The following is a 26,954-nucleotide window of genomic DNA, read 5'->3' as shown; positions in this document are numbered from 1 at the left end:
TTACTATATCATAGCCCTCCCAATTTCTTCCTTTCCTCTATAAAAGTGTTCCTCTCCTTTGTTCTCCAGACTTGCTATAGCTTCCTTCTCCCAAGTGGCAGTTCTCTGCTATTCCGAAATAAGCCATTTTCTTTTTCCTGGTAACATAACTGGTAGTTTTATTTTGAAGGTTAACTATTCATATGAACTCCTTATTTGTTTTGTATATTAACTCTTTCTTGGAAATGGTCTGCAAATGTATTCTCCAATTCTGTACGTTGCTTTTCCATTTTGTTGATGGTTTCCTTCCCTTTCCTTCCCTGTGCTTTTTAGTTTGATGTGGGCCCAATTGTTTATTTTTACTTTTACTTCGTATGCTTTTGGTGCCAATCCCCAAATCTCATTGCCTAGAGCATAGTCAAGGAGCTTTCCTCTTTGATTTTTTCTACAAGTATGATGGTTTCAGGTGTTACATTTAAGTCTTTAAGCCATTTTAAGTAGATGTTTGTGTATCATGTAAGGGAAGGGTTCACTTTCATTCTTTTGCATGTGGATATACACTTTTCCCAACAGAATCTAATGAAGAGATGGATTGTCTCATATTCACCCATCGCTGGGGGTCACCTTTGGGGAGTCCGCTTTGTGGCAGCTCATTTCTTAGGTTCACAGACACCCATACTCACAGAGAAATAAACAGACACCACAAGCACAGAATCACACCCAGCCTCACCTGGGAACACAGGTATGGGGCTTATGGACAGATTCACACACAGACCCACACTGCAGACACGGCCACTGACACCCCGAGGAGAACACACACACACACACAAACACACACACACACACACACAAACACCCACACACACACCACACACACACACACACACACACCACACACGGTAAGACCCAAAGGGGCAGCAAATTCACACACATAACCAATATATACACGTACAAAACCCAGACATACATAGACACTCCCATAAGGACACACATGCCCCCAGATATGTACATAATGCAAGGGGCTTTTGAAAAGCCATGGTCACGCGGGGTGTCCTTTGTGAGCTATCAGGGGCGAAGGCAGCTGATTGGTGGAGAGAGAGCATAAAGCGTCTGAACTGCTACGGCATTGCTCAAACAGGTGAAGACTTGGATGAAGAGAGATCTTCGTCTGCTCCGCCTGCTACTGACAGTCTGCTTAACTGGCTACTTGTGGCCTACTCATCTAGTGATTTACTGACCTGCTGAGCTACTAACTTGTCTGAGCCCTCCTCCCTCCCTTCTTGTACTTGATCTGATCCGGGTATTCTCCCTGACCCCCTTCTTCTCCTGCCACACCCCCCTCCCCAATCCCATCCCTATTTAAACCCCGCCCCCACACCTCACCCCCTTTCCCACCCCGTCCCTTCCCCTCCCACCCCCACCACCTCCTCACCCCCATCTGCACCTCCTCTCTGGTGCCCAGGCGCCCCCTGAAAGACCAGAATATGAAGGTTCAGAAGCTACTTTTCTATATCCTCTTACTCGGGTATCCCGGTTACCCCAACACAAATGTGAGTACACATCCGACATCAGTGATTTCTTCCTTTTGTATTTATTTATCTTTTTCAGACTGTGGTTAAAAAACAGCTTTTTCATGGAGTCCTTGATGAGAACTCAGTTCTTTTTGAAAACCCATTAACTCAGGGCAGGGTTTCTCGACCAGCATGTAGGGCTTCTGGCCACATCTGTCCACATGAAGTTGTGGATCCTGTCTGGGCCACTTGGTCCAGAAGGAGTAGTGTTGACAGGATGGAAACCTGAGCTTCATAATGTCAAGAAAGAAGGACATGGGAAGATACTAAAAGCCACTGAGATCTTTGCCTTAAATAAGGGGCTTGTATGATGTTTGAATTATACTTCCTTAAGATCATTTTTAAAAATGTGAGAACCTCTATTGAATAAGAGCCATTTAATAGTATTAATAGTATTTTATACTATTAGATGGCTCCTGGAAGGCCTGTCAAGATTCTTCTTCAAGCTTTGCAAGTTTAGAGTCCCTCTTATACGTAGTTAGTTTTCCTATCAGCACGTTGTTCATATTTGTGAAGTTTGGTAGCCCTGGGAACCGTGGTATCCGAAGTGTTGGTGTTGGAAAGTGAAATGTCATTTGTGTTCTGTGTTCCTGGTTTGTTCGCTTTTAGGAACTTGTGCATCAGCCCTCTCCCTCTGGTCTTAGAGGCTGCCCCCAAGGACTCTGTGTCCAACCAGGTAGATGACAAGCTCAGCATACATGAAGTGGCCTCAGCCTGCTTGGACATTTATAATAAGAAAATCACTAGGAGTGATGTGATGAGGAAGTGAATGCATTCTTGTCCTTTCTTTAGCCAACTATGTACAGAGTGTTGATTTACCCAAAGCAAAAAGGGTCTTGAATGTCCATAGGATTGTCCAACTATAAAGAAATACCTGGTTGCCAGTGTGAATGTTTCATTCTATCATTAAAATCAAAACCTGTACTCCCAAGAGCCTGAGACAGAGACACAGGGGACACCCATAGAGAAAAATAGATTTCTTGAGATTGGCATGCACCAGATTCTTAGAGAGGGATCTGCAACGTCCCAAGGCAGGAACAACCTAAATTGAGGCAGAATCCTCCCACATGAATACCTCCAGGCACAACAGAATCTATTCTGTTTCTTTTGAGTCTACGAAGGAGGAAATTTCTTGGTTCTGTTTATTGCAATTTCCCCCTTCTACCTAGGCTGCATCTCATAGATCAGTTCAGCTCTCTCTCCCTCCCTCATTTCTGAATTCTTGCACAAACTAACTTGTCTTGCATTTCCTACCTCCACCTGGTCATGACCATTGTCTGTGGGAACCAAGTGTTACTGGCTCCCTTGGATCTAAACTAGTTAACGGTAACTAATGGTATCAGCATACAGATAGCTGGCAGAGGTATCAAGAGTGCCCGGGACTTAGGATGTTTGCCATTCATGTCAAGATGGCCTCTGTCTTTGCCGCATTTGATCCCCATGATCACTGTGCTGACAGCCCCTGCTCTCTTGCAGACAGTGGCCACTCAAAGACAGTGTACATTTCCCAGCAGGACGCAATTTAGTGACCTCAGTTCTAAGAGCTGAAGATACAAATGGTACACATTTTGGAGGCTAGTGTATTGGCACAAAATTAAAGTTTGGTATGTGAATTAGTATGAATTGCATTGTGAGTGTATTTTCTCCTAAAGGACTGGTAAGTCTAGTTTTAGTAAAATGATATGTGTTCTGTTGTTTTGGTGACCATACCTAGGACTTTTGTGTTATTTAGAAAGTAATTTCCATAGTTGTTATTGATTGATTTAGGTGCAACACTATGAAATAGGAACTTGAATTTATTGTATTGGCTATTTGGAGATGTGTGTTCAAGTAACTTAAAACCTCATAGATTTCATCAAAATACACAAGATCACCTGATTGTGCAAACCTGTATTTAATTCAGAAATCTGACAATTTGGGCTGTGACTCAGATTCAAAGTAAGCCTTGAACGTAAAACCTTCTGGGGAGCCTGGGTGGTTCAGTCAGTTAAGCATCTGACTCTCGATTTTGGCTCAGGTTTGTGAGTTTGAGCCCAGCATCAGGCTGTGTGCTAACAGCGTGGAGCCTGCTTTGGATTCTCTGTCTCCCTCTCTCTCATTCCTCCCCGCTCTCTCTACTTTCAAAAATAAATCAACATTAGAAAAAAGAAAACCTCAGTGTTTTTAGAAACTAAACAATAATGTAGAATTTATTTTTGCTGGAATAAACCCATATTATTATAAGAGCAGCTGCACATCTCTCAGTTATATCCATATCTGTAAACATCTGTCTCTATAACAATCTCATTTGAATCGCTAGTACATTTTTATTGTTACTTTCTCCCATCCTTCCGTAAATTTTGGTGTATTTTTGGAAATGTTCCAAAGGATTTTATCCAGGTACTTCATGAATGTACAACAGAAGTCATTTACTTCTTGTCTACTGAAAGGGTAAGGAACAATGAAGCCATCACCACAGTAAGATCGTAAACACAGTCATCACTCCTACAGGTTTGCCCCTGCTCCTTTGTAAGCATTCTGTCCTCCCTCTCCTTCAGGAGGAGGCATTTGAGAGGTGTGCTTATAACCTCCTGGAGGCTGGTTGAAGGTTTATAAAAATGATTCTTTGTGACAGATATTATAAATGTCTTTGCTATTCCTCATTATCTCAAATATTATTTCAGCTTGTCCCTATTTTGGCTGACCATTTCCCTCGTGGCTCTCGTGTCTTCGGAACTCTGTGGAAGCTTGCCGTTATTACTGCCACCGTTGCAATTTGTGCATGTCTTATTTACCTCTGGAGAGTTGTCCTTGCTGTGAGTATACTACAATAACTTACAGATAGGCTTTTAAGCATAAGTAAGCAGAAGTTTTTTGGTAAGCACACATTTTTTACTAGACCATTTGTATGCACTCAGTACTTCAAATATCCCTTTAAGCACGGCATTCATTGCATCCCACAAATGGTAGTAATTCCAACATTGATTATCATTTAGATGGAACTATTTTTGTAATTCTGTGAAATGTCTCTTTGACCCTCTTCTTTTCGAATTTCTCTATTCTATCTCTATTCTCTATCTTCTATTAGAATATCTCTCATATATTTTGTAGTTTTTCAGTCGTCTTTCTATTATTGATGTCTAGCTTACATATGTGTTCTGAGAACGTATTTTCTATGATTTTGTTGACTTCAAGTTAAGGTGTATTTTATGACCCCGAATATGGTCTGTGTCAGTGAATGTTCTATATGAGCTTGAGAAGAATGTGTATTTTTCTATTGTAGAAAGTGTTCTACAGATGGTCATGGATCTAGGTGATTGGTGATGCAGTTCAGTCCAACTGTGTTCTTAAATTTGAATACCTTTATGCTCAATCTGTCAATGACTGATAGAGGGTGTTGAATTCTTTCAGCTATAAAAATGTATATGTCTATTTCTCCTATCAGTTGTATCAGTTTTTGCCTCATGTATTTTGGCACTCTGTTGTTAATGCATGTACATTAAGGATTATGTTTTCTTGGAGAATTAAGCGTTTATTATTGACCTCAGTATCTCCAATAATTTCCCTTACTTTGTACATGTTTTGAAGGACAATTTATGTGCACAGAATTCTAGGTGGATGGGTTCTTTTCTTTTAACAGTATAAACATTTCATTCTTCTTGATTGCATGGTTTCTGAATTCTGAGTATTTTTTGTCCTGGTTCCTCTTGGGTAAGGTGTTATTTCTTCCATCTCCCTGCAACTCCAGCCCCCAACACTACCCCTTAGCTTCTTCCAAAATTGTTTGTTTTCAAGTTTCTCTTGATTGAATAGTATATGTCTAGGGATAGTCTTGTGTTTTTTGTGTTTTTTTGTTTTGTTTTGTTTTGATTTGTTTTTGGTTTGGTTTGGTTTTTTTGGAGGGGGGTATTTATCCTGCTTGAAATTCTTTGAGTTTCCTGAATCTGTGGTTTATGACTATCATTAATTTTGGAAAATTCTCAGTCATATTCACTTCAAACGTGTAAGTAGGTATTCCCACTTTGTGTATGTTACACCTTTTGTCATTGTCACACTGGTCTTGGATTTTCTCCGTTGTATTTTAATTTTTGTGTGTTTCTGTTTTGGGTGTTTCTACTTGACATTTCCTTCTGCTTGTTGAGTCTTTCCTCAGCTGTGTTGTGTGTGTTAGTAAGTCCAACAAAGGCATTCCTTATTTCTGTTATGATGTTTTGGATTTCTAGAAGTCCTTTTGGATCCTAGAGTTATCGTTTCTGTGCTCACATTCACCACCTCTTCTTGCATACTGACTACTTCTTCCATTAGAGTCATTATCCTATTAATCAGAGCGGTTTTACATTGCCAGCCTGATTATCCCACCATCTCTGCCATAGGAAGTGTGATTCTAATGCTTGCATTCTGTGTTCAAAATATGTGGTTTTTCCTTTTAGGGTACCTTGTTAAGTTTTTTGGGAAGCTTGGGGTCACATCCTTGTTTAAAAAAACTGAGGTGAAGGCTTTTAGTGTAAAGTTTTGTCTTTACCTGGCTAGGTTTTAGGCTGAGTTTACTCCCCTATGAGACAGGAAGGAGGAAGAGCATTGTCGTTGAGTATTACCCTTCATCTGTATTGCTTATCTTCAGGAAAACCCCATTAGGCTTTGGAGAAATAGTTTCTCTGGAGGGCAGGCCTTCTAAACAAGAACAGAACAGCATGAGTTTATTTATAAGTGGCTGTTTTTTCCTCTTTTCCTGCCAATTTAGAAATCTTTCCCTTCAAAAAGAAAATATGCATATTAAGTATTTGTAAGGCCATCTCTCTTTCCATTTCCCCTGCTTAGGAAAGGAAACATGTGACATTAAAGGACTATCCATGGTTTCCTGTTTGCCCTCCGTAGATACACTTTCCTATAACAACATTTTTATGACTCACTTTTTGATACCATGATGATATTCCAATATCCTGGCAAGATGTTGGGGCTCGCTTCAGCATCACATCATCATTTAAAACTTTCAAATAGGGATATACGTCCTACGGATCACGAAAATGTGTCTTCACCTTTTGTTAAAGGAGAGTCTTGCCTAGATTTTATTGAGCTATAATTCATTAGGGGATGACTTGGGTGTGGGTGTTACTGGACCACCAAGACCAGGTTCTCCAGTCTCAGTGTCTTAGTAATGAACACTGATCGAAAGGGAAACAAAGCAGGTGGCGTTTATTAGAGATAGGTTGTATACAGTGGAGCCACCAGGAAAGAGGAATATCGCTCCCCCAAAAGGGTGGTGTGCCAGGCTTATAAAGGCACTTTTCCAAAGGGTGAGGGGCTGGGAGTGGGGAAGCATCCTTCAGTCCCACAGTCATTATCTTATGGTTGTTACTTTTCAGTGGACACAAGACACTCACAGGATGTCTTTTTCCATGGTTGACGTCCTTTTAGAAATACTAGTGCAGTCAGGCTTTAATTGTTATTTCTACTTTTGCCCAGACAACCATTACTCCTTAATAGCTGTTCTCTCTTTTGTTCACTTTTCCAGAAGTTTCCAGTATGGAAACTGTTAACCCTTGCCTTAGACCAGTGCCTTTACAGGAATTAAGTTCCTCTTGCTTTTCTTATACCTTCTCAACGGGAGCCCTTTCTGCTTTGTTTTTGAAATGTTAGTCATCATTTCTTTTGGTGCCTGTGCTTTTTCTCTAGCCATGTTCCACTCTCTTTCTCATTTGATGATGTGTTTTTGGAAGACCCTCTGTTTTTAGTGATCTAGGAAAATCATAGCACCTGACATGTTGTAATTGTTTATTGATTCGGAAAGCAGCCAACCCTGTGTAACATTTCCGAAAGCTTTCTAGAGAATGAAAGAAGCGTATCTTAGTACAAAGGTTTTCCTTTTCTTTCCTTGCCACTTCCTTCCTCCTTCCCATCCCTTCCCTTTCCTTCTCGCCCCCCTACCGTCCCCCTCCATCTCTCTCTCTGTCTCTGTCTGTCTCTTTCTTCCTCTCTCCCTTTCTCTCTCTCTCTTTCTTTTTTTCTTTTTTTGGCATTTCAAATGATCCTGGGTTCTGGACTTCAGTGTGGATGTTGGGTTTGACTACAAGAGGAAAACAATCAGACAAATATTTTATTTATGTATTTTTAAAACTGTCTGCATTATGCACTGACAGAATTGAATATTTTGATATTTATTTAATATAATGGAAATCTATCTTTTGGTCAAAATAAGCTGTGAATCTTTATGCTTTTATCAGAAACGGTTTATAAAGAATCATGAACTAAATATGAAATTCTACTTTTTTCTTATATTAATGTTATGAATTCATTATGCTGAACAAAATGATCATTGTAATTTCATTGGATGACATGTCAGTATTTTATCAGGAAGAAAAAGTTTTTACTATTAACATGTTTTGACCTCAAACTTAATTTTGTTTCTTCCTCTCTCAGACACAGCCTCCAGTACATCAAGGTAAGATTTTAGGTTTTAGTAGTCTTTGTCATTTTTTTTCATTACTCGTGTTTGGTGTGGGTTTAAATTTTTTAACTAGGGATAAATATGGTGACTTCTGATGTCTAATTGACTTGTGAACTCTTGAAAACCTTTCTCTTCCCTGTTAGAGGCTAAGTGACAATGTGGAGGGATTTGCCTCTCTTAAGACAAGAGACCAGGGGAGGAAAACATCACAGGAGGAAGGAGAACAGAATGAGTGTGATTTTGCATAGAAATGATTAGGAAAGAAGTGATGATATGAGCCTGAGGTGTGGAGTGAGTACTTTGCCATGACCTGGCTTTTGGTGAAAAGTGAAGATGAGAAAACCCTCTTTGAGTCTGTCAAGAAGCCTAAGCATAGAGAAGAAGCCAGGTATTGCCAGGCAGGGTGTGTGTCACAGGAGAGGGTTAAACCAAGGTTTTGAGTCTGAGGTGGAGGGAGCCATTCATGCCAGGGGAAAAGTGAACTTGTTGCAAATGGCGGGTAATCTATTCTGCACGGACCCCATGGACTGTGGTGATTCTGTGGTGCTGTCTGTTGAGAGGCAAGGTGGCTACCTGACGCTTAACAAGCCCTCAAAGACTGGTTGGTGTTGATCACTGTAAATGCGGCGATGGTAGTGATGAGAAGAGTGACCTCAGGGCATAAGAGCTCTCGCATTGGGCCAATATAAGAGGAGTTTGCACTTTGTGTCTGTTAGAGGAGTCAGTGTTCTAGAGCTTACATGTATAGGAATGTCAGTGAAATGAGGTTTCTTGGGTTTAAAATGCTGCTGAAACTTGCTTTCTTCAGGCACAATGAGAAAGCTAAAAAGTTAGTTACACCCATGTGTCAGATCATGTGTCTGTGCTGCTAATACAGTGGGATTATTCGATGTCACTGGTTTGGTAACAACCTTAAAAATTGTTTTATCTCCTTTTAGTTAATTTACAGCAAAAAAATGCAAAGATCAACACGTTGCAGAAAGAAAACCCAGAGCTGGCTGAAGCAATATCCATGTGGGAAGAGAAGGTAGCATTGCCCTTTCAAATATCTCTTGTGACTTCATTTTGATTAGTTTTACCTCTTGTAGTTCATCCTACTGACCTATTTCATGTGTTCTATAAATACTTCCCATTCAAGACAAGCTTCACAAATGGAATAAAAAACTACCTTTTTATTTGTGAAAGGAGTCACACATTAGACATAGGCTTATCTACCACATTGCTATTTTTGAATTCTGATTCCTTTTTCATATGTTTTGTATCTACATCAATGAATTAAAGATACATCTTCAAGAAGCTAAGAGAGAAAGTAACATTCACTCTGCTGAAGCTCTTAAGTTGAAAGTAAGAATCCTTTCTTTGCCTGGATTGCGTTCTAAAAACACAAGTAAAATTAATGAATTGTTACGACTCATTCAACATGTTTTCTTGAAGGAGAACATCAGAAAAGTTGAGCACTTCGATAAAATTTTAAATGCCACCCTTCAAAGTGCACATGTTACCTTGCAATCAGAGAGAGAGAGAGAGAGAGAGAGAGAGAGAGAGGAATGTCAAGAATCAGGAAGTGCTAAGAGTTGGCTGCTTTTACTGTAATTTGACTTTGGAGGCTTTTTGTTCATTGGGTGAGGTGAGCATAGCATATTCGCTTGCTGTTTACCACAGTAGAGAGTGGGCCTCTGGGAGACAAACCTCCATCTGCACAGCTGGAATTTCACTAGGACCACCATGAGGAGTTTGCTATTTCAAGGACTAGGAAGTATGTTTTATTTTCACAACTAGGTCATTACCACATCATTCAGACCTGCCCTCCAAGATATGGAGAAAATCCCCCAAGATAGTTGAGAGATGAAGGGCAATAGCAAGTTGTATACTGCCTTCTTCTCTTAATGCTCAACAATGTTCAGTGTGAATAGAGGAATATTCTCCTAAGAAAGCCATTTGTGAGCCCTTTGACTTGAACTACTTTCCATGTTCTTTGCCTTCTCCTTGTTGTATTTATGCCCCAGGATCTTTCTTTGTTGCCATGCACAGTCCTGTTGTACTCACATTGTTGTGCGATCATTATTTCTTGAATGTATTTTCTCATATCTGTCCTAAAGTCAGAAGATGCAAACGGTCAATTTGAGGATCCAGAACTGAGAGCCTTGAAGTCCAATAAGTGTGAACTGGAAGGTATGTTGTCTGTTGGGGAGAAATCCCCATATGGTGGCAATGACTTTGCATTGGGAAGGGAAAGAATGCCTTCTTGCCTTCACACTAGTTGCCCTTTCCTGTCACCCCCAAACCAAGTCTCAGGTCATATGCACATGCACAAAATAATCCATTTTTTTTTACAGAAAGGAAAAAGGCCCTGGAAGACATTTATAATGCTTTGAGTTCTCTTAAAGCAGTCAGGGAAGAAAAAGCCAAAAGGCTGAAGGAGAGAGCAGACATCCTTGATAAATCCTCTGAAGAAAGAAAAATGGCTACAGCAAAGTAAGACGTTCATGTGATAATGGTCCCGAGTACTGTTGTATGAATGAATGTGGTGGCCGCTATAGATAAATATATTTCTTCTAGAATTGGATCCAAGAGTATTTTTGCCAAATGCATTCAGGAGAATTGTGCCTGCCCTTCCTACCTTGCTTCCTATAACCTGCATTTTCCTTTCTGTCCTTAGTGCTTGTCACACATTCTTGTGTCATGTACTTGGGGTAGAAGAGGGAAGATACTGGCATTAAGCACACTGATAACAGGATCCCCTCCGGATCCATTTACATTGTCCTATAGGTTTCAATCCCATCCCATGGTCTTATCAGCCAGGAATTAGGTCATCTTTGTTCAGCACCAGACTTGGGTCAAAAATATTTAGGGAAAACATTGAATTATCTTGCTGCAGAAACCATGGGAGTTTCTTTCTAGACTGTGGGTTGGGATGCCATCAGTACTGCATCTCTTCATCCAGTCTGCAAGTGAGACTCGTATGAAGTGTGTCTTCATGGGTTCATTAGAAATTTGGTGCCCCAGGCGCATGTTTCTTCTTTTGTCCAGTATTTCCTTTTGTTCTCAGGAGGGGGGCCTTTAGAGCCCCTTATTCACATTGAAAAGGAAATGCTTCCTTGTCTTCCCTGGAGACTCAGCTTCTGTTAGTCCTTTCCACACCCGGGGTGGAGCCTGCTCTGTCTCACTGGCATCTTGTTTTTGTTAATGTGTAAGCTCTTTGTGGGAGCAGGTAGAGCACCCTGACCACCTTTCTATCTTCACCCCCTTACAACAGAGCCTCTACATTACAGCCACCCCAGAAAACACTTGCTGAAGGACTACCTGAGAGGCCAGAAGGAAATGCATGTACCTTTCTCTGTCTAGTGCTTTTGTGTCCACTACTAACAGTCTTTCAGTTTTGCATGTGATTCTTGAGTACATCCAGTGCCAAGTTGAAACCCTTTAAAGCAACACCATGAACAAAATAGTCTGAGGGCAACACAGCAAACCAGCCTTTCTAAGCATTTCCCTTTGCTGCCTTCACTGTCAATGAACTGAGTCTTGTTCAAGTAGACTGACTCCATGAAGTTGATAGTTTTCCATCTGAAATCTGTTTCCTGAAGATAAGAGCCTGACTGTGGGACAGTTCACATCATGTTATATTTCAGCATATATTGCCACTCTAAGATTGGCCTTTCCCTCCACCAGGATCTTTGAAAGAGGGGGCAGGGGTTGCACTCCTGAACCTTAGTGATGTGTGGGAGTGATTTGCAATGCTGGTGAAGCCATATCCTGGAAGGCTGTCTTTCATACTCAGTGTCTGTGTCAGGGTACAACTTTTGGACTGAGATTCAGTGCACTGCCCCGTGGAGGTGTAAGGCAATGATGATCCCCTGCCTCATCCTAATGGGTACAGTTGGTCAGGCACAGGTTTTCACACTGACCTGAAATAGGCCTTCTCCATCTCAAACAAAAGACCAACTCTGGGAAGGCACAAGGTGAAATGTTATTTGATGACTTGATGATGAAGGAGTAGAAGCAGAGAACTAGAAAGGCGGCTCTGATTGTAGGCGACTTGGCAGCAGACGGAGGTTGAATGTTCTTTAACATTAAATGGGGTCTTCATTTCTCTGACTGTGTTGTCAGTCTGTGCATCGTTGGGGGAGGGGATAGGGATATTGGAATCTAGGCTTTAAGAGAGCTGAGAAGGAAAAAGGCAGAATTTCTGGACCTTGGCTACTGGACTATGTATATATCTTTCCCATCTTAGGAATCTGGATATGACAAACTGTGAACTAGTGGCAATGAAGAATCAGATGGCAACTGCAGAGGAAGATCTGAAAATAGCTACAAGGGACATACACAAGTGCAAGTGAGTTCAGATACTAATTAGCAGTGTGTCATGAAACCCCTGTTCATTTCTTAGTTCTAACCTTTGTACAATGGGTAGACTCCATGAATATAGTAATATAAACACAAATTCAGAGGACATATCCGTAGAGAATTAACAGACAGGAAAAGATAAGTATTAGAAAGAATAAAACAATTAAGTTACTAAACATTTCTGGGTCTCCAGCATTGACCTGCCCATGTAGAAACTTCATCCATGCCAACGTTCCTGAGGGGTGGTGTCAGTTGTCATAATCTATAGGAAAGCAGTGTGTCATAGGATGAAATCCTATCCATCAAGAAGGTAGTACCACCTGATGGTCCTGGTCTTTGCAACCCTAGGAAACCTGGTGAGTACACAAGTTAAAGGAGAATAGAGCTTTATGTTGGCTTTATGATGAAAGTCACTTGTCACCTGATGAATTAGGGCAAGATTGAAAATGGAAAAGAATTCTATGACCTCTGAACCCTACGGGCTTGGAATGATGAGTAAGGAGAGGATGGAACAATAGCTTTGGTTCTGTACATTTATAATTGTGTGAAAAGTGTTTCATGTTAATGGATAAATTGTATTGGGGGAAGATATGAGGATGATGGGAACATGAGCAGATTATTTATAATCCTACCTAATATTAGGCCTTATTTGATGAAACCAATTGTATCTCACAGACAGCAAATTGAACAAACACGAGAACAGCTGCAGAAGGCAGAACTCACCTTCACACACCAGGTAACGTGAGTTCTGCCTGACATATTGAACCCTTAGTACCTCATGTGGTTGAGTGTAGTGGCCCTTGGAATTCCTAAACACGGACTTTTCATTGTTGCTTTTTCAGGTCGCAGTTTATGAGCATAATACTCAGGACACCTGGGTAAGTGTTTTCTTTTTTCCTCCTCTCTCTCTTTGGTGCACAGTCTGGCATGACTGAAGGTGGATGTGTTTTTCTCCCCTAGATCAAGGCTCGGATCTGGGAGAGGAAAATGGCGGAACAGAGCCGAGAGGTTGCCCGCTTGAAACACAGGTGTGCGAGCGTGACATGAGTTTTTATGGGTGTTTTGAGGGATGACAGCTGTGCTGTTTAGTGTCTAGTTAGAGGACGTGGTGTTGCAACTCTTACAGAAGTCCATTCTTTTTCTGTATCTAAGACTGGATGTGATGGAAGGAAAGAGGCTGCTTGAGAGATACAGGAGACAGAGACCAATGCCTGGAAGTCCAGAGATGCAGAACTCTGCGAGGAGAGGTAAGGGGCACGTGGTGATGTGCAGGAGCCTCATTTCTGCGGCAAAGCCTTTTCCTGTGGGTGATCATCGTGTGTCCTGGACAGAACCGCAAACACTAAGGACAGCAGGTGGTCTGAAGGGGTGACAGAAGGGTCTTCTCCGCTGGTACTGCAAGCAGTGAGGCACTTCTCCCTGTGAATGGTGGAGCTCATGCCCCTCCTCTGACTGTGACCCTCCCACCTCCTCTAGCATCCCCCTGTCTGAAGAGCCTGGAAAGGATGACAGGACAGGGGTCTCATCCTTCTTCCCACCCGGACTCAATGTGAAGACTTTAGTTTATTTGAGGAGAAACTCATTTATTTACTATTTTCATTGCTCCTTTATTTTTATTTTTGAGAACTATAGACCTACATTCCTGAATCCAAGCTCCAAATAGCTTCGTCCTCTGATGTTATCAGTGCAACTCTGCAGCTTCACGGCTAAACACCCATAGTTTTCCTTTTCTCATTAATATAATATCAGTCAAGTTCAGTTCCATTCAGAAATAGTTACATAATAAAGGCTCCCATGTGGAAGGCAGCTTATAGATGAGCTGAAAGACTGAGCAATTTGCCTGGAGTCAGAAGAAACACACCCATGCTCTTCTGTGGAGGGTTTTTTGATGTTATCCACCAACTGACGCTCTCATTTTAATTTTTATCTGAAATGAGATGCTGAGTGATTACCCCTCAAGTGTATTGAGAAATGGCTGTTTTGGTGACGATTTCCTGATTTCTCTTTGAGCTGCCCTGTTGAAAGTTATTTGACTAATTATGAAGAACATGAGCCAGGACCCTATGGTTTCTTCATTAAGATATGATGGCATGGATCTCCCCCTTATCATTGGGGTCAACTGAGGCTTGTGGGTTACTCTCTGCCTCTCCTCCTTGTCCTGAGTGTGGGCAAGAGTTTAACACGTCACAAAATGTGGTGTTTGTGTGAATCCTGCAGAGTCTACTAAAATCAGAGTAAACCTCTATCCCCTTTAGAGCCTTCAGCCGAAGCTGGTGTCACTCCCATGAGTCACAACAACAAGCAGTCTACCAACAATACGGAGAAGGACAAGGTAAATGCTGGGGCCATTTTCAGTTGTAAGTCTGTCAGGAAACCCTCCTTTGCGGAACAGCATGCTCTGCGGCCTTATCCCTGTTTTGTGTGTTGTGTGATATGTCTGCCTATTTATATTTTCCAAATTCACAGCCTGAACCTAAGACTCTACAGGCTTCTGTCTTTTCAGCCTGTCATCTTTTTTCTGGTCAGTTTAGTAGCCAAAGGAACTTAGAAGTTGAGCACCTTTTGGCTTTTCCCTTGTGTTCAAAATAACAACAACAGGAAGATACACTGCACTCTATAGCAAAGTCTCTAAGCTTGTTGACTCCTAACACACTACCTCTCTGTGGGATCAGTGTTGTTGTTATTTTCCTCTTTCTGGTCACACTATTCATGTGTGAAGACTATCTGTTAATTGTAAACGTGAAAAGACTTCCCTCCATCTTTATATTGTGTGCCTTGTACAATTTATGATGGTTTTAGACAAAGTCATTGTCATAACTCACCACCTTCACGTCTTCATGGGTAAATGAACTGTTTGGAATCCTTTCAAGCAGTATCTTAGGTAAAAGTATTCTGAACACAAGGTCCTTCAGTTTTATTCATATGAGCAGGTTCTCTTGTGTCTCCAGTCAGTGTTAGAGCTGATACCATCGCTCATGACACATCCCTGGAAATGTATACCAAAGTCAAAACACATTTGCATTAACTGTTTCATGAATGTCTGCCTCTTTTTTCCCATAGGATGTATTACTCTGTGTCTTGTAGTGTACACAAAATCAGAATTCCTTATGAATTCAGGTAAACACTTGTGGGCCTAGTACTCATTGATATGTAATATATTCCTCACAGCAAACATTTCCTCAGGTCCCCTACAAGACTCCCGGCATCCCCAACTCCCGAGTGGTTTCTTGGCCTTTGACAGCACTTGCAGAAAGTAGGAAGACCTCTTTCTCAGCGAGGGAAGCAGAGGGGGCCAAGTGTGGGGCCAGCAGGCAGAACTTTTTCCCAAGAGTAGCTGTCATTTCATGTGCAAAGAATGAGCTGTGTATTTGCACCCAATGTTTTTATGTTCGGAATAAGCCAAAAACAGAGCTTCTGCCATCACTGTAGTGGAAGGATGCAAGGTGATCCTGGACATGGATGTCTGCCTGTCTGGAATATGCTGCTTCATTAGTTTGGAATTACTTATTTAATCCTGTAAGAGGGGATCATTTTGTTCTAAATTCTCAGACATGGGCAGGGACATGTGGTGACAGTAGTTTAACCGCCTGCGTTTAGTTGCCTAAGCTGTAGGTGGTACCCAGTGGCAGGGACAGAGTTTTCAGGTACTGATACTACTCTCTTGGATCCTGGTGGCAGAGAAGGGGGCAGGTGCTGACCCGTACTTCTATGGGTTTCAGCTGCTTTGGGGATTGGTTCTCTTGTGTGGCATCTGCACGTAGCTGTCACTTCCGTTCTGCAGGGCAGTGTGGATCCGTGGCAACCTCCTCCATTAACTGGAAGATTCTGCACACCCTACTCTAGAGGTCACCCTTTGATCTGGGCACATCCACCTCCTGTACCAGGTTCGGGACCACCCCGAACCCCTCCACCTGCACCACTTGGTAAGATGATCTGGGCAGTATGAGTTGGCTTGCTAAGAACCTTCATCTAATTTTTGTTGTTGTTGAGTCTTTTTTAAAGAAATTTGTTAATGTTTATTTATTTTTGAGACAGACAGAGACAGAGCATGAATGAGGGAGGGTCAGAGAGAGGGAGACACAGAATCTGAAGCAGGTTCCAGGCTCTGAGCTGTCAACACAGAGCCCGATGTGGGGCTTGAACTCACGCACTGTGAGATCATGACCTGAGCCGGGGTGGGATGCTTGACCGACTGAGCCACCCAGGCGCCCCGTTGTTGAGTCTTGTACAAGGTGCAGAGGTGGTACCACAGACCATTGCAATGCAAGGAAAATGCCTGCCATCATCACCACATTCCTTGAGTTTCTCATGATTGACTTATCATCCTTGTGTCATTTCCCCCACCTTGTGTTGGTACAGGTGTCTCTTGTGGAGATGGAATGGGGCTGTATGCAGAAAAGCAGGCCTAGCGCTTCAGCAGATGTGTGCCATACACAGTCCATGTGCTGGGCGGTGGGAGGCATGAGGCTCCGCCTAACGTATATCCATCCAGTTGAGCCCCCAGTCATCCACAGTTGTTTGAGGAGTTATGAAAACACCTGAACCAGGGCTTTTATGGGTCTTCATCAGAGTTTAAAGAATGGTTCTCCCTTTACCTTGGGATCACCTGAAGCATGCAGGATACCCTGTGCATGTGATTTGGGATCTGACTGGGCCAAAGAGTTTCAGTTGCTTGAGGAATGAGGAGAGTGGTTTTGGTTTTGTGGGGTTTTTTTTTTTTTGTTTGTTTTTGTGTTTTTGTTTTGTTTTTGTTTTTTTAATCTCTGCACAATCTACTCAAATCAGAATAAACCTCCATCCCTTCTAGGGCCTATTGCAGATCCAGATGTTGCTCCTGTGAGTAACAACAACACTGACTCTACCAACAGGACCGCGAAGGACAAGGTAAATGCTGTGGACATTTTCAGTTGTAACTCTTTGGCAAAACCCTCCTTTTTCTGTTCGGCGCTCTCTCCTGGCTTTGTGTCTGTTTTGTGTGTTGTATGATATGTCTGCTTGTTTTTCTCATTTTCCAAATGCACAGCCTGAACCTAAGACTCTACAGGCTTCTGTCTTTTCAGCCTGTCATCTTTTTTCTGGTCAGTTTAGTAGCCAAAGGAACTTTGCAGTTGAGCACCTTATGGCTTTTCCCTTGTTGTGTTCAAAATAACAACAACAGGAAGATACACTGCACTCTATAGCAAAGTCTCTAAGCTTGTTGACTCCTAACACACTACCTCTCTGTGGGATCAGTGTTGTTGTTATTTTCCTCTTTCTGGTCACACTATTCATGTGTGAAGACTATCTGTTAATTGTAAACGTGAAAAGACTTCCCTCCATCTTTATATTGTGTGCCTTGTACAATTTATGATGGTTTTAGACAAAGTCATTGTCATAACTCACCACCTTCACGTCTTCATGGGTAAATGAACTGTTTGGAATCCTTTCAAGCAGTATCTTGGGTAAAAGTATTCTGAACACAAGGTCCTTCAGTTTTATTCATATGAGCAGGTTCTCTTGTGTCTCCAGTCAGTGTTAGAGCTGATACCATCGCTCATGACACATCCCTGGAAATGTATACCAAAGTCAAAACACATTTACATTAACTGTTTCATGAATGTCTGCCTCTTTTTTCCCATAGGATGTATTACTCTGTGTCTTGTAGTGTACACAAAATCAGAATTCCTTATGAATTCAGGTAAACACTTGTGGGCCTAGTACTCATTGATATGTAATATGTTCCTCACAGCAAACATTTCCTCAGGTCCCCTACAAGACTCCCGGCATCCCCAACTCCCGAGTGGTTTCTTGGCCTTTGACAGCACTTGCAGAAAGTAGGAAGACCTCTTTCTCAGCGAGGGAAGCAGAGGGGGCCAAGTGTGGGGCCGGCAGGCAGAACTTTTTCCCAAGAGTAGCTGTCATTTCATGTGCAAAGAATGAGCTGTGTATTTGCACCCAATGTTTTTATGTTCGGAATAAGCCAAAAACAGAGCTTCTGCCATCACTGTAGTGGAAGGATGCAAGGTGATCCTGGACATGGATGTCTGCCTGTCTGGAATATGCTGCTTCATTAGTTTGGAATTACTTATTTAATCCTGTAAGAGGGGATCATTTTGTTCTAAATTCTCAGACATGGGCAGGGACATGTGGTGACAGTAGTTTAACCGCCTGCGTTTAGTTGCCTAAGCTGTAGGTGGTACCCAGTGGCAGGGACAGAGTTTTCAGGTACTGATGCTACTCTCTTGGATCCTGGTGGCAGAGAAGGGGGCAGGTGCTGACCCGTACTTCTATGGGTTTCAGCTGCTTTGGGGATTGGTTCTCTTGTGTGGCATCTGCACGTAGCTGTCACTTCCGTTCTGCAGGGCAGTGTGGATCCGTGGCAACCTCCTCCATTAACTGGAAGATTCTGCACACCCTACTCTAGAGGTCACCCTTTGATCTGGGCACATCCACCTCCTGTACCAGGTTCGGGACCACCCCGAACCCCTCCACCTGCACCACTTGGTAAGATGATCTGGGCAGTATGAGTTGGCTTGCTAAGAACCTTCATCTAATTTTTGTTGTTGTTGAGTCTTTTTTAAAGAAATTTGTTAATGTTTATTTTTGAGACAGACAGAGACAGAGCATGAATGAGGGAGGGTCAGAGAGAGGGAGACACAGAATCTGAAGCAGGTTCCAGGCTCTGAGCTGTCAACACAGAGCCCGATGTGGGGCTTGAACTCACGCACTGTGAGATCATGACCTGAGCCGGGGTGGGATGCTTGACCGACTGAGCCACCCAGGCGCCCCGTTGTTGAGTCTTGTACAAGGTGCAGAGGTGGTACCACAGACCATTGCAATGCAAGGAAAATGCCTGCCATCATCACCACATTCCTTGAGTTTCTCATGATTGACTTATCATCCTTGTGTCATTTCCCCCACCTTGTGTTGGTACAGGTGTCTCTTGTGGAGATGGAATGGGGCTGTATGCAGAAAAGCAGGCCTAGCGCTTCAGCAGATGTGTGCCATACACAGTCCATGTGCTGGGCGGTGGGAGGCATGAGGCTCCGCCTAACGTATATCCATCCAGTTGAGCCCCCAGTCATCCACAGTTGTTTGAGGAGTTATGAAAACACCTGAACCAGGGCTTTTATGGGTCTTCATCAGAGTTTAAAGAATGGTTCTCCCTTTACCTTGGGATCACCTGAAGCATGCAGGATACCCTGTGCATGTGATTTGGGATCTGACTGGGCCAAAGAGTTTCAGTTGCTTGAGGAATGAGGAGAGTGGTTTTGGTTTTGTGGGGTTTTTTTTTTTTTGTTTGTTTTTGTGTTTTTGTTTTGTTTTTGTTTTTTTAATCTCTGCACAATCTACTCAAATCAGAATAAACCTCCATCCCTTCTAGGGCCTATTGCAGATCCAGATGTTGCTCCTGTGAGTAACAACAACACTGACTCTACCAACAGGACCGCGAAGGACAAGGTAAATGCTGTGGACATTTTCAGTTGTAACTCTTTGGCAAAACCCTCCTTTTTCTGTTCGGCGCTCTCTCCTGGCTTTGTGTCTGTTTTGTGTGTTGTATGATATGTCTGCTTGTTTTTCTCATTTTCCAAATGCACAGCCTTCACCCAAGAGTCTACAGGCTTCTGTCTTTTCAGCCTGTCATCTTTTTTCTGGTCAGTTTAGTAGCCAAAGGAACTTTGCAGTTGAGCACCTTATGGCTTTTCCCTTGTTGTGTTCAAAATAACAACAACAGGAAGATACACTGCACTCTATAGCAAAGTCTCTAAGCTTGTTGACTCCTAACACACTACCTCTCTGTGGGATCAGTGTTGTTGTTATTTTCCTCTTTCTGGTCACACTATTCATGTGTGAAGACTATCTGTTAATTGTAAACGTGAAAAGACTTCCCTCCATCTTTATATTGTGTGCCTTGTACAATTTATGATGGTTTTAGACAAAGTCATTGTCATAACTCACCACCTTCACGTCTTCATGGGTAAATGAACTGTTTGGAATCCTTTCAAGCAGTATCTTGGGTAAAAGTATTCTGAACACAAGGTCCTTCAGTTTTATTCATATGAGCAGGTTCTCTTGTGTCTCCAGTCAGTGTTAGAGCTGATACCATCGCTCATGACACATCCCTGGAAATGTATACCAAAGTCAAAACACATTTACATTAACTGTTTCATGAATGTCTGCCTCTTTTTTCCCATAGGATGTATTACTCTGTGTCTTGTAGTGTACACAAAATCAGAATTCCTTATGAATTCAGGTAAACACTTGTGGGCCTAGTACTCATTGATATGTAATATGTTCCTCACAGCAAACATTTCCTCAGGTCCCCTACAAGACTCCCGGCATCCCCAACTCCCGAGTGGTTTCTTGGCCTTTGACAGCACTTGCAGAAAGTAGGAAGACCTCTTTCTCAGCGAGGGAAGCAGAGGGGGCCAAGTGTGGGGCCGGCAGGCAGAACTTTTTCCCAAGAGTAGCTGTCATTTCATGTGCAAAGAATGAGCTGTGTATTTGCACCCAATGTTTTTATGTTCGGAATAAGCCAAAAACAGAGCTTCTGCCATCACTGTAGTGGAAGGATGCAAGGTGATCCTGGACATGGATGTCTGCCTGTCTGGAATATGCTGCTTCATTAGTTTGGAATTACTTATTTAATCCTGTAAGAGGGGATCATTTTGTTCTAAATTCTCAGACATGGGCAGGGACATGTGGTGACAGTAGTTTAACCGCCTGCGTTTAGTTGCCTAAGCTGTAGGTGGTACCCAGTGGCAGGGACAGAGTTTTCAGGTACTGATGCTACTCTCTTGGATCCTGGTGGCAGAGAAGGGGGCAGGTGCTGACCCGTACTTCTATGGGTTTCAGCTGCTTTGGGGATTGGTTCTCTTGTGTGGCATCTGCACGTAGCTGTCACTTCCGTTCTGCAGGGCAGTGTGGATCCGTGGCAACCTCCTCCATTAACTGGAAGTTTCTGCACACCCTACTCTAGAGGTCACCCTTTGATCTGGGCACATCCACCTCCTGTACCAGGTTCGGGACCACCCCGAACCCCTCCACCTGCACCACTTGGTAAGATGATCTGGGCAGTATGAGTTGGCTTGCTAAGAACCTTCATCTAATTTTTGTTGTTGTTGAGTCTTTTTTAAAGAAATTTGTTAATGTTTATTTTTGAGACAGACAGAGACAGAGCATGAATGGGGGAGGGTCAGAGAGAGGGAGACACAGAATCTGAAGCAGGTTCCAGGCTCTGAGCTGTCAACACAGAGCCCGATGTGGGGCTTGAACTCACGCACTGTGAGATCATGACCTGAGCCGGGGTGGGATGCTTGACCGACTGAGCCACCCAGGCGCCCCGTTGTTGAGTCTTGTACAAGGTGCAGAGGTGGTACCACAGACCATTGCAATGCAAGGAAAATGCCTGCCATCATCACCACATTCCTTGAGTTTCTCATGATTGACTTATCATCCTTGTGTCATTTCCCCCACCTTGTGTTGGTACAGGTGTCTCTTGTGGAGATGGAATGGGGCTGTATGCAGAAAAGCAGGCCTAGCGCTTCAGCAGATGTGTGCCATACACAGTCCATGTGCTGGGCGGTGGGAGGCATGAGGCTCCGCCTAACGTATATCCATCCAGTTGAGCCCCCAGTCATCCACAGTTGTTTGAGGAGTTATGAAAACACCTGAACCAGGGCTTTTATGGGTCTTCATCAGAGTTTAAAGAATGGTTCTCCCTTTACCTTGGGATCGCCTGAAGCATGCGGGATACCCTGTGCATGTGATTTGGGATCTGACTGGGCCATAGATTTTCAGTTGCTTGAGGAATGAGGGGAGTGGTTTTGGTTTTTTGGGGTTTTTTTTTTTTGTTTTTGTGTTTTTGTTTTGTTTTGTTTTTTTAATCTCTGCACAATCTACTCAAATCAGAATAAACCTCCATCCCTTCTAGGGCCTATTGCAGATCCAGATGTTGCTCCTGTGAGTAACATCAACACTGACTCTACCAACAGGACCACGAAGGACAAGGTAAACGTTGTGGACATTTTCAGTTGTAACTCTTTGGCAAAACCCTCCTTTTTCTGTTCAGCGCTCTCTCCTGGCTTTGTGTCTGTTTTGTGTGTTGTATATGTCTGCTTGTTTTTCTCATTTTCCAAATGCACAAGCTTAACCCAAGTGTCTATGGGGTTCTCTACTTTCTGCCTGTCAACTCCTTGTGGAAGGTTTAGAACCAATCGTGCCTAGGGCTGAGCACCCAAGGGCTTTTCTGGTGTATACCTGGAAATAACCCAGGGAGGAAGAGACCACACTCCACCTAGAAGTCTTTTGGCATGCCTTATTTTTTCTGGACCTCCTCAGTGTGGAATCATTGCTCTTTCTGTTTCTTCCTGTTCTGTTTCTGTCTAGGGGATTAATGTGTTCAGAAAATCGGCAGTTATCCTTATGTTTTGAAAATGCAAACTGCCTTCACTCCAAATTATATTTTTGTATGTGTCATTAGAGTGGTCTTAGACAAAGTAAATTTAATACCTGTCAACATTCAGCCTTTCTTTTTTCTTTTTTTTTGTAAACGTGCTGTCTGGAATCCCTTTAGGTGTGCCCTGGGTATACATATTCTGAACTACAAGCGATGACATATTTTTTGTAGAAAGCACGAATTGTAACATGCGTGGTGAAGAGAGACAATCTGTAATTACCTGCATTGTAATTCTCCACTGTGTCCTTTGTGTTCACATGAGCACGTTCTCTTGTGTCCTGTGTCACTGTGACAGGTGAAACATGGAGATGTACAGCAGAAATGAAAGTGTATTTGTGTTAATTCCGTTACTTAGAATTTCAGCTCATCTTTTAGAGAACAAAAGTACCCTGCGAGTTGTACTGTATTTAACTGAGAAGTACCACTGAATGAAAATAAATTAGCTAAGCCTACCTAACATGTATAGGTAACATGTTTCTCTAAGAACATGCTTTTCGAGGTTCTCTGCATGACCTCACGATCCCCATCCCCCAACATGCCTCTGTGCCCATGGATAGCACTTGCAGAAAGGAGAAGACCTCATTGTCGGGAGAGAAGCAGATCGGGCACAGGCGGGGGCTTAGAGGCAGAGCTTTGAGCCACGATTGCTGTGATTCCATGTGTGGAGCCTGGGATTGTCATTCCTTCTCAATCTGTAGTTCTTCACATACAAATAAGCAGCCTCTGTGGTGGAGGCGGATGCGGGGTGGAAGGTGATTCTGGACTTAAATGCCTTCCTATCAGGAATATGCTATTTTATTAATTTGGTATTCATTCCATAAATCTTTTAGGACAAGAGCTTGCTGTTCTACATTTGCACACATGTGGGAACACTGGTTTGTCCCCATAGCATCCGTTCCCCACCCCCAAAGCATAAGTGGAACCCAAAGTATGGGTAGAGATTTTGGCGCTGATGCTGCCCTCTTGGAACCTGGTGGTGGGGAAGCTGGCAGGAGATGAGCACTGCTTCTTTGGTTTGCCACTTTTTGCTGGTGTTGGTGCTTTGCTCTGTCCTATGAACATAGCTTTCATTTCTGTTCCACAGGCCATTATGAATGCAAGAGGGCCTGGTCCTTCCCCAGGATCGCCTTGCAGGCTGTCCCCCATGGACCGCCCTTCACCACCAGTCACGGGCTATGGGCCACCTCCGTCTCCTCCACCAGCTCCTCCACGTACTAAATTTGGTAAGATGACCTGAACTGGATGAGTGACTGATAAAGCGTATTCGTCTTCTTCGTGAAAGCCTTGGTGGGAATGATGTAGGGATGCTTGTGAGGGCTTGGCCATTCAACTGCAAACCTGCCTGAGGACAGTGTCACATATCTCAAGTTTCTCAGGACATAGTGTACAATGGGCTGTGTCATTTCCCTGTAATGAGGTCAGCTGTAGGTGTCTCTTGTCAAAAAGAAAGACGATTTTTACACAAAGGCTGATGTATCAGGAGTACTGGTGCCTGTCTGACAGACACAATGCTTTGAGTTCCGTGAAGGATGAGATGCACCCCTAAGTGCAGGTGCCTCAGGTGTCCCGTCTGAAAGGGGGCACATGCATTATATGACACAGACCTTGTGGTCACCATAGTGGAAGTACTAGTGAAGGATCCAGTGCAAAATAGGGGAAACTTGAATCATGCAGGAATAGAAGGGAAGTTGAGCACAGTAAGCAGAGTTTGAGGAAGTGTAGAGGGGAGGGAATTGGGGTCAGTAGGATGGACTTGGAGGCCATTTCTGGCAGGCCCCACAAACTGGGAAGGGAGCATGAGGACAGTGTGAAGTCTGCAAAGGACTGCTGCACGGGTTCAACCACAATGTAGAATGTAGTCATCATCTCTGAAATGTCAATGTTACCACAGTGCACCTACTTCATAATCTAAATAAATTTTGTTGTTTCCCTTGGTTTTCTGAAGGGTCTGGACATGTTTGAAGAATGTTTTGGGAGACTTGGGAAATTAAACTTAGTCTTAGGAAACGCTTGTCTGCCTAAGTTTGTGTGTCTCAGTGAGACTAAATGTGAAGGCAGGTTGTAGATCAGCTGTGCCGCTTCCTTGGCCTTCAGCCTGAGTCAGACTCTTGTTGGGGAATTCAGGGGTGAGGAGGAGCCACCCCTGCTGAACTCTGGTCACCACACCTCTGCGTCTGCTGTCACCACCCTGCCTGCAGGTTTGCGTCTCCGAAACTTCCCTCACAGTCTCCTGAGGCTTTGCCTGTGTTCCTGCTGTTTCAGCTCTAACACCAGCTCTCGGCGGTCATCTCAGAGTCTCAGGTTTGTAATCTGAGAAACAGGGACAATGTTGGTTTCTGAGGTCAGTACGATGAAGAGGTGAGAAGCACTTAAGGAATTTGTAAAATGTATGGGAGGAGTGGACACTCACCCTTCTCAGGGTGGAAATGAATGTATCTCCACACAGAAGGTCATCAACAGATGTTCATCCAATTTCATGAAACTAAGAGTGTAATGCCTGAGGGTGAGAGGTTGGCAATCCCTGTTTCAAAACATACGGCAAAGACCCCTGTGTTTTTTCTTTTAAAATTCAGGTCCTACTTACGAAAAAGAAAAAGATAACTGTGATACTGTGTACATTCAGGGATCTATACCTAAGATTTGAAGACAGTCATAATCCCTTAGAGGTAGACACACAGATGCAGCCACACAATTAAGTGTTCATCCAAGGCCACAGATATATTGTTGAAGACAAAATACATAGAGGAGAACACAAGATCCCATTGCAATAAGCCTAAATCTCTTTGCCTTACAGGAGAATGTGAAGTTTGAAGAGGACCCTGAACTGTGACCAATAGGCTGTGGTGTGATATATTCAGAAAAGTTGTCTGATATGCGTATTTGACTGAATTCTTTCCCTGACCATTCCTGTCCCCTCTATTTTGTTTTTCCTCATTTCCCCTAATAAACCCATCACAGTTCTGTATCTCTGTCATTATCTGCTTCCAGGAGAATCTACGGTCATTCTGTGTTGATGTACACAGTGTGACCCCTGTATACACGGTCACAAACAGGTAGAATCTACAGTTATAGGGGAAGAAGATAAGTGTTTGAATTGTATTGACTGCCCATGTCCCGCTGGTTCCTTCTGGGGTAGTGGCCAGAACCTTCCTCCAGATCTGGTGACAGTTGTGTTTACTCGTCAATAGATCCTCACAAGCACGTGGCACTTCCTACTCACCGTGGTGTGTGGTGATCAGCAGGGCAGCTATCAGCCCCCAGGACATGGCTGATTCGTGATTGCAAGAAATGGATGAGGGGTCAGCAGTGTCTCAGGTAGAACAGTGAGGAAACCCTGCATGAATCCACATGTTGTGGATTTGCCCATGTACCAGCTACCTCACGGTAGCACCAATCCAGGTGGGAGCTGAGGTAGACTCATGGTAGTAGTTGTGGGTGTGAGTCTTATAATGGCCCATATTCCTCTCGGTGTTTTCTGTTTTTATCTTTTATTTTGATGCAATGTTTATTTTTGAGAGAGAGAGAGACAGAGCACAATTGAGAGAGGGGCAGAGAGAGAGGGAGACACAGAATCCAAAGCAGGCTCCAGGCTCTGAGCTATCAGCACAGAGCCCAATGCGGGGCTCAAACTCACAAATCCTGAGATCATGACCTGAGCCAAAGGTGGACACTTAAGTGACTGAGCCACCAAGTCGCCCCGCCCCCCCCAGTTTCCTTTTCGAGGGCCGGGCAGGGCAGATGTCAATGACATGATACCCATTCCGCACCACCAAGAGGAGTTGGGTGTAAGCATCTGACTCTTTCCGGGTCCTCAAAGCCCATGCATTCTGCCCCAGAGCCCCTGACTCCTGCTGGGCCCTCCTTCCTCCCAGGTTATGGAGGCAACCAGCCTTCCATCCACGTTGGGGTCATGGCTGGGCCACCAAGGGCTCAAAATCTGGCTGTCCACATGCTTCCCTGCGGTGGCTGGGAACAGCAGTGCTCCAGTAAAGGTCAGCATGAGCAGCTTCTCTAAACAGGATTCTCATCCACTGTGATCAGGGCCTGAGCTAAAACATGACAGGGGAGAGGGGGACACAGGAGATGTGGTGCTGTTTCCTGGACAGGGCTGCACAGAGCAGAAGGCCAAGGGCTGCTAATCTCTGGATTCTGGATGGTAGGTGAGCAGTTTAAAACACCACAGCCTTCTCTTACATCA

The 26,954-nt window shown here is 43.4% G+C and overlaps 2 protein-coding genes across 5 annotated transcripts in view; one reads left to right on the top strand and one right to left on the bottom strand.

Annotated features, from left to right (window-relative positions):
* The window catches only part of LOC132676772 (transport and Golgi organization protein 1 homolog), an 81,039-nt gene that overhangs the window by 33,352 nt on the left and 20,733 nt on the right, over window positions 1-26,954 (bottom strand). The gene's annotated exons all lie outside the window — the stretch shown is intronic.
* Window positions 1,030-25,721, top strand: LOC132677729 (transport and Golgi organization protein 1 homolog). Of its 4 annotated transcripts, XM_078442829.2 has the most exons (22): window positions 1,030-1,529; window positions 4,214-4,345; window positions 7,947-7,968; window positions 8,913-9,001; window positions 9,256-9,318; window positions 10,074-10,146; window positions 10,311-10,449; window positions 12,206-12,307; window positions 12,994-13,054; window positions 13,161-13,196; window positions 13,279-13,346; window positions 13,471-13,565; window positions 14,574-14,650; window positions 16,100-16,241; window positions 17,126-17,202; window positions 18,660-18,801; window positions 19,682-19,758; window positions 21,216-21,357; window positions 22,232-22,308; window positions 23,841-23,979; window positions 24,955-25,057; window positions 25,551-25,721. In XM_078442829.2, the coding sequence occupies exons 1-22, from the start codon at window positions 1,464-1,466 to the stop codon at window positions 25,558-25,560; spliced, it is 1,932 nt and encodes a 643-aa protein (XP_078298955.2). In that variant the 5' UTR covers window positions 1,030-1,463; the 3' UTR covers window positions 25,561-25,721. The 4 variants fall into 4 exon arrangements, with proteins under 4 accessions (XP_078298955.2, XP_081651102.1, XP_081651103.1 ...); XM_081794976.1 differs by having other exon boundaries at window positions 24,955-25,721; XM_081794977.1 differs by lacking the exon at window positions 9,256-9,318 and having other exon boundaries at window positions 1,032-1,529; window positions 24,955-25,721.

The sequence above is a fragment of the Panthera onca genome, chromosome A2 (genome assembly GCF_046562875.1).
Source record: "Panthera onca isolate mPanOnc1 chromosome A2, mPanOnc1 haplotype 2, whole genome shotgun sequence".
NCBI lineage: Eukaryota > Metazoa > Chordata > Mammalia > Carnivora > Felidae > Panthera > Panthera onca.
The sequence above is the reverse complement of the archived record's forward strand: the minus strand, read 5'-3'. Positions and strand labels throughout refer to the sequence as shown.

Coding starts and splice junctions, on each gene's coding strand:
- LOC132677729 (XM_081794976.1), top strand. CDS start 1,464: ATGAAGGTTCAGAAGCTACTTTTCTATATCCTCTTACTCGGGTATCCC. Junction 10,147..10,310: donor CAATAAGTGTGAACTGGAAG/GTATGTTGTCTG, acceptor TTTTTTTTACAG/AAAGGAAAAAGGCCCTGGAA. Junction 22,309..23,840: donor ACAGGACCACGAAGGACAAG/GTAAACGTTGTG, acceptor TCTGTTCCACAG/GCCATTATGAATGCAAGAGG.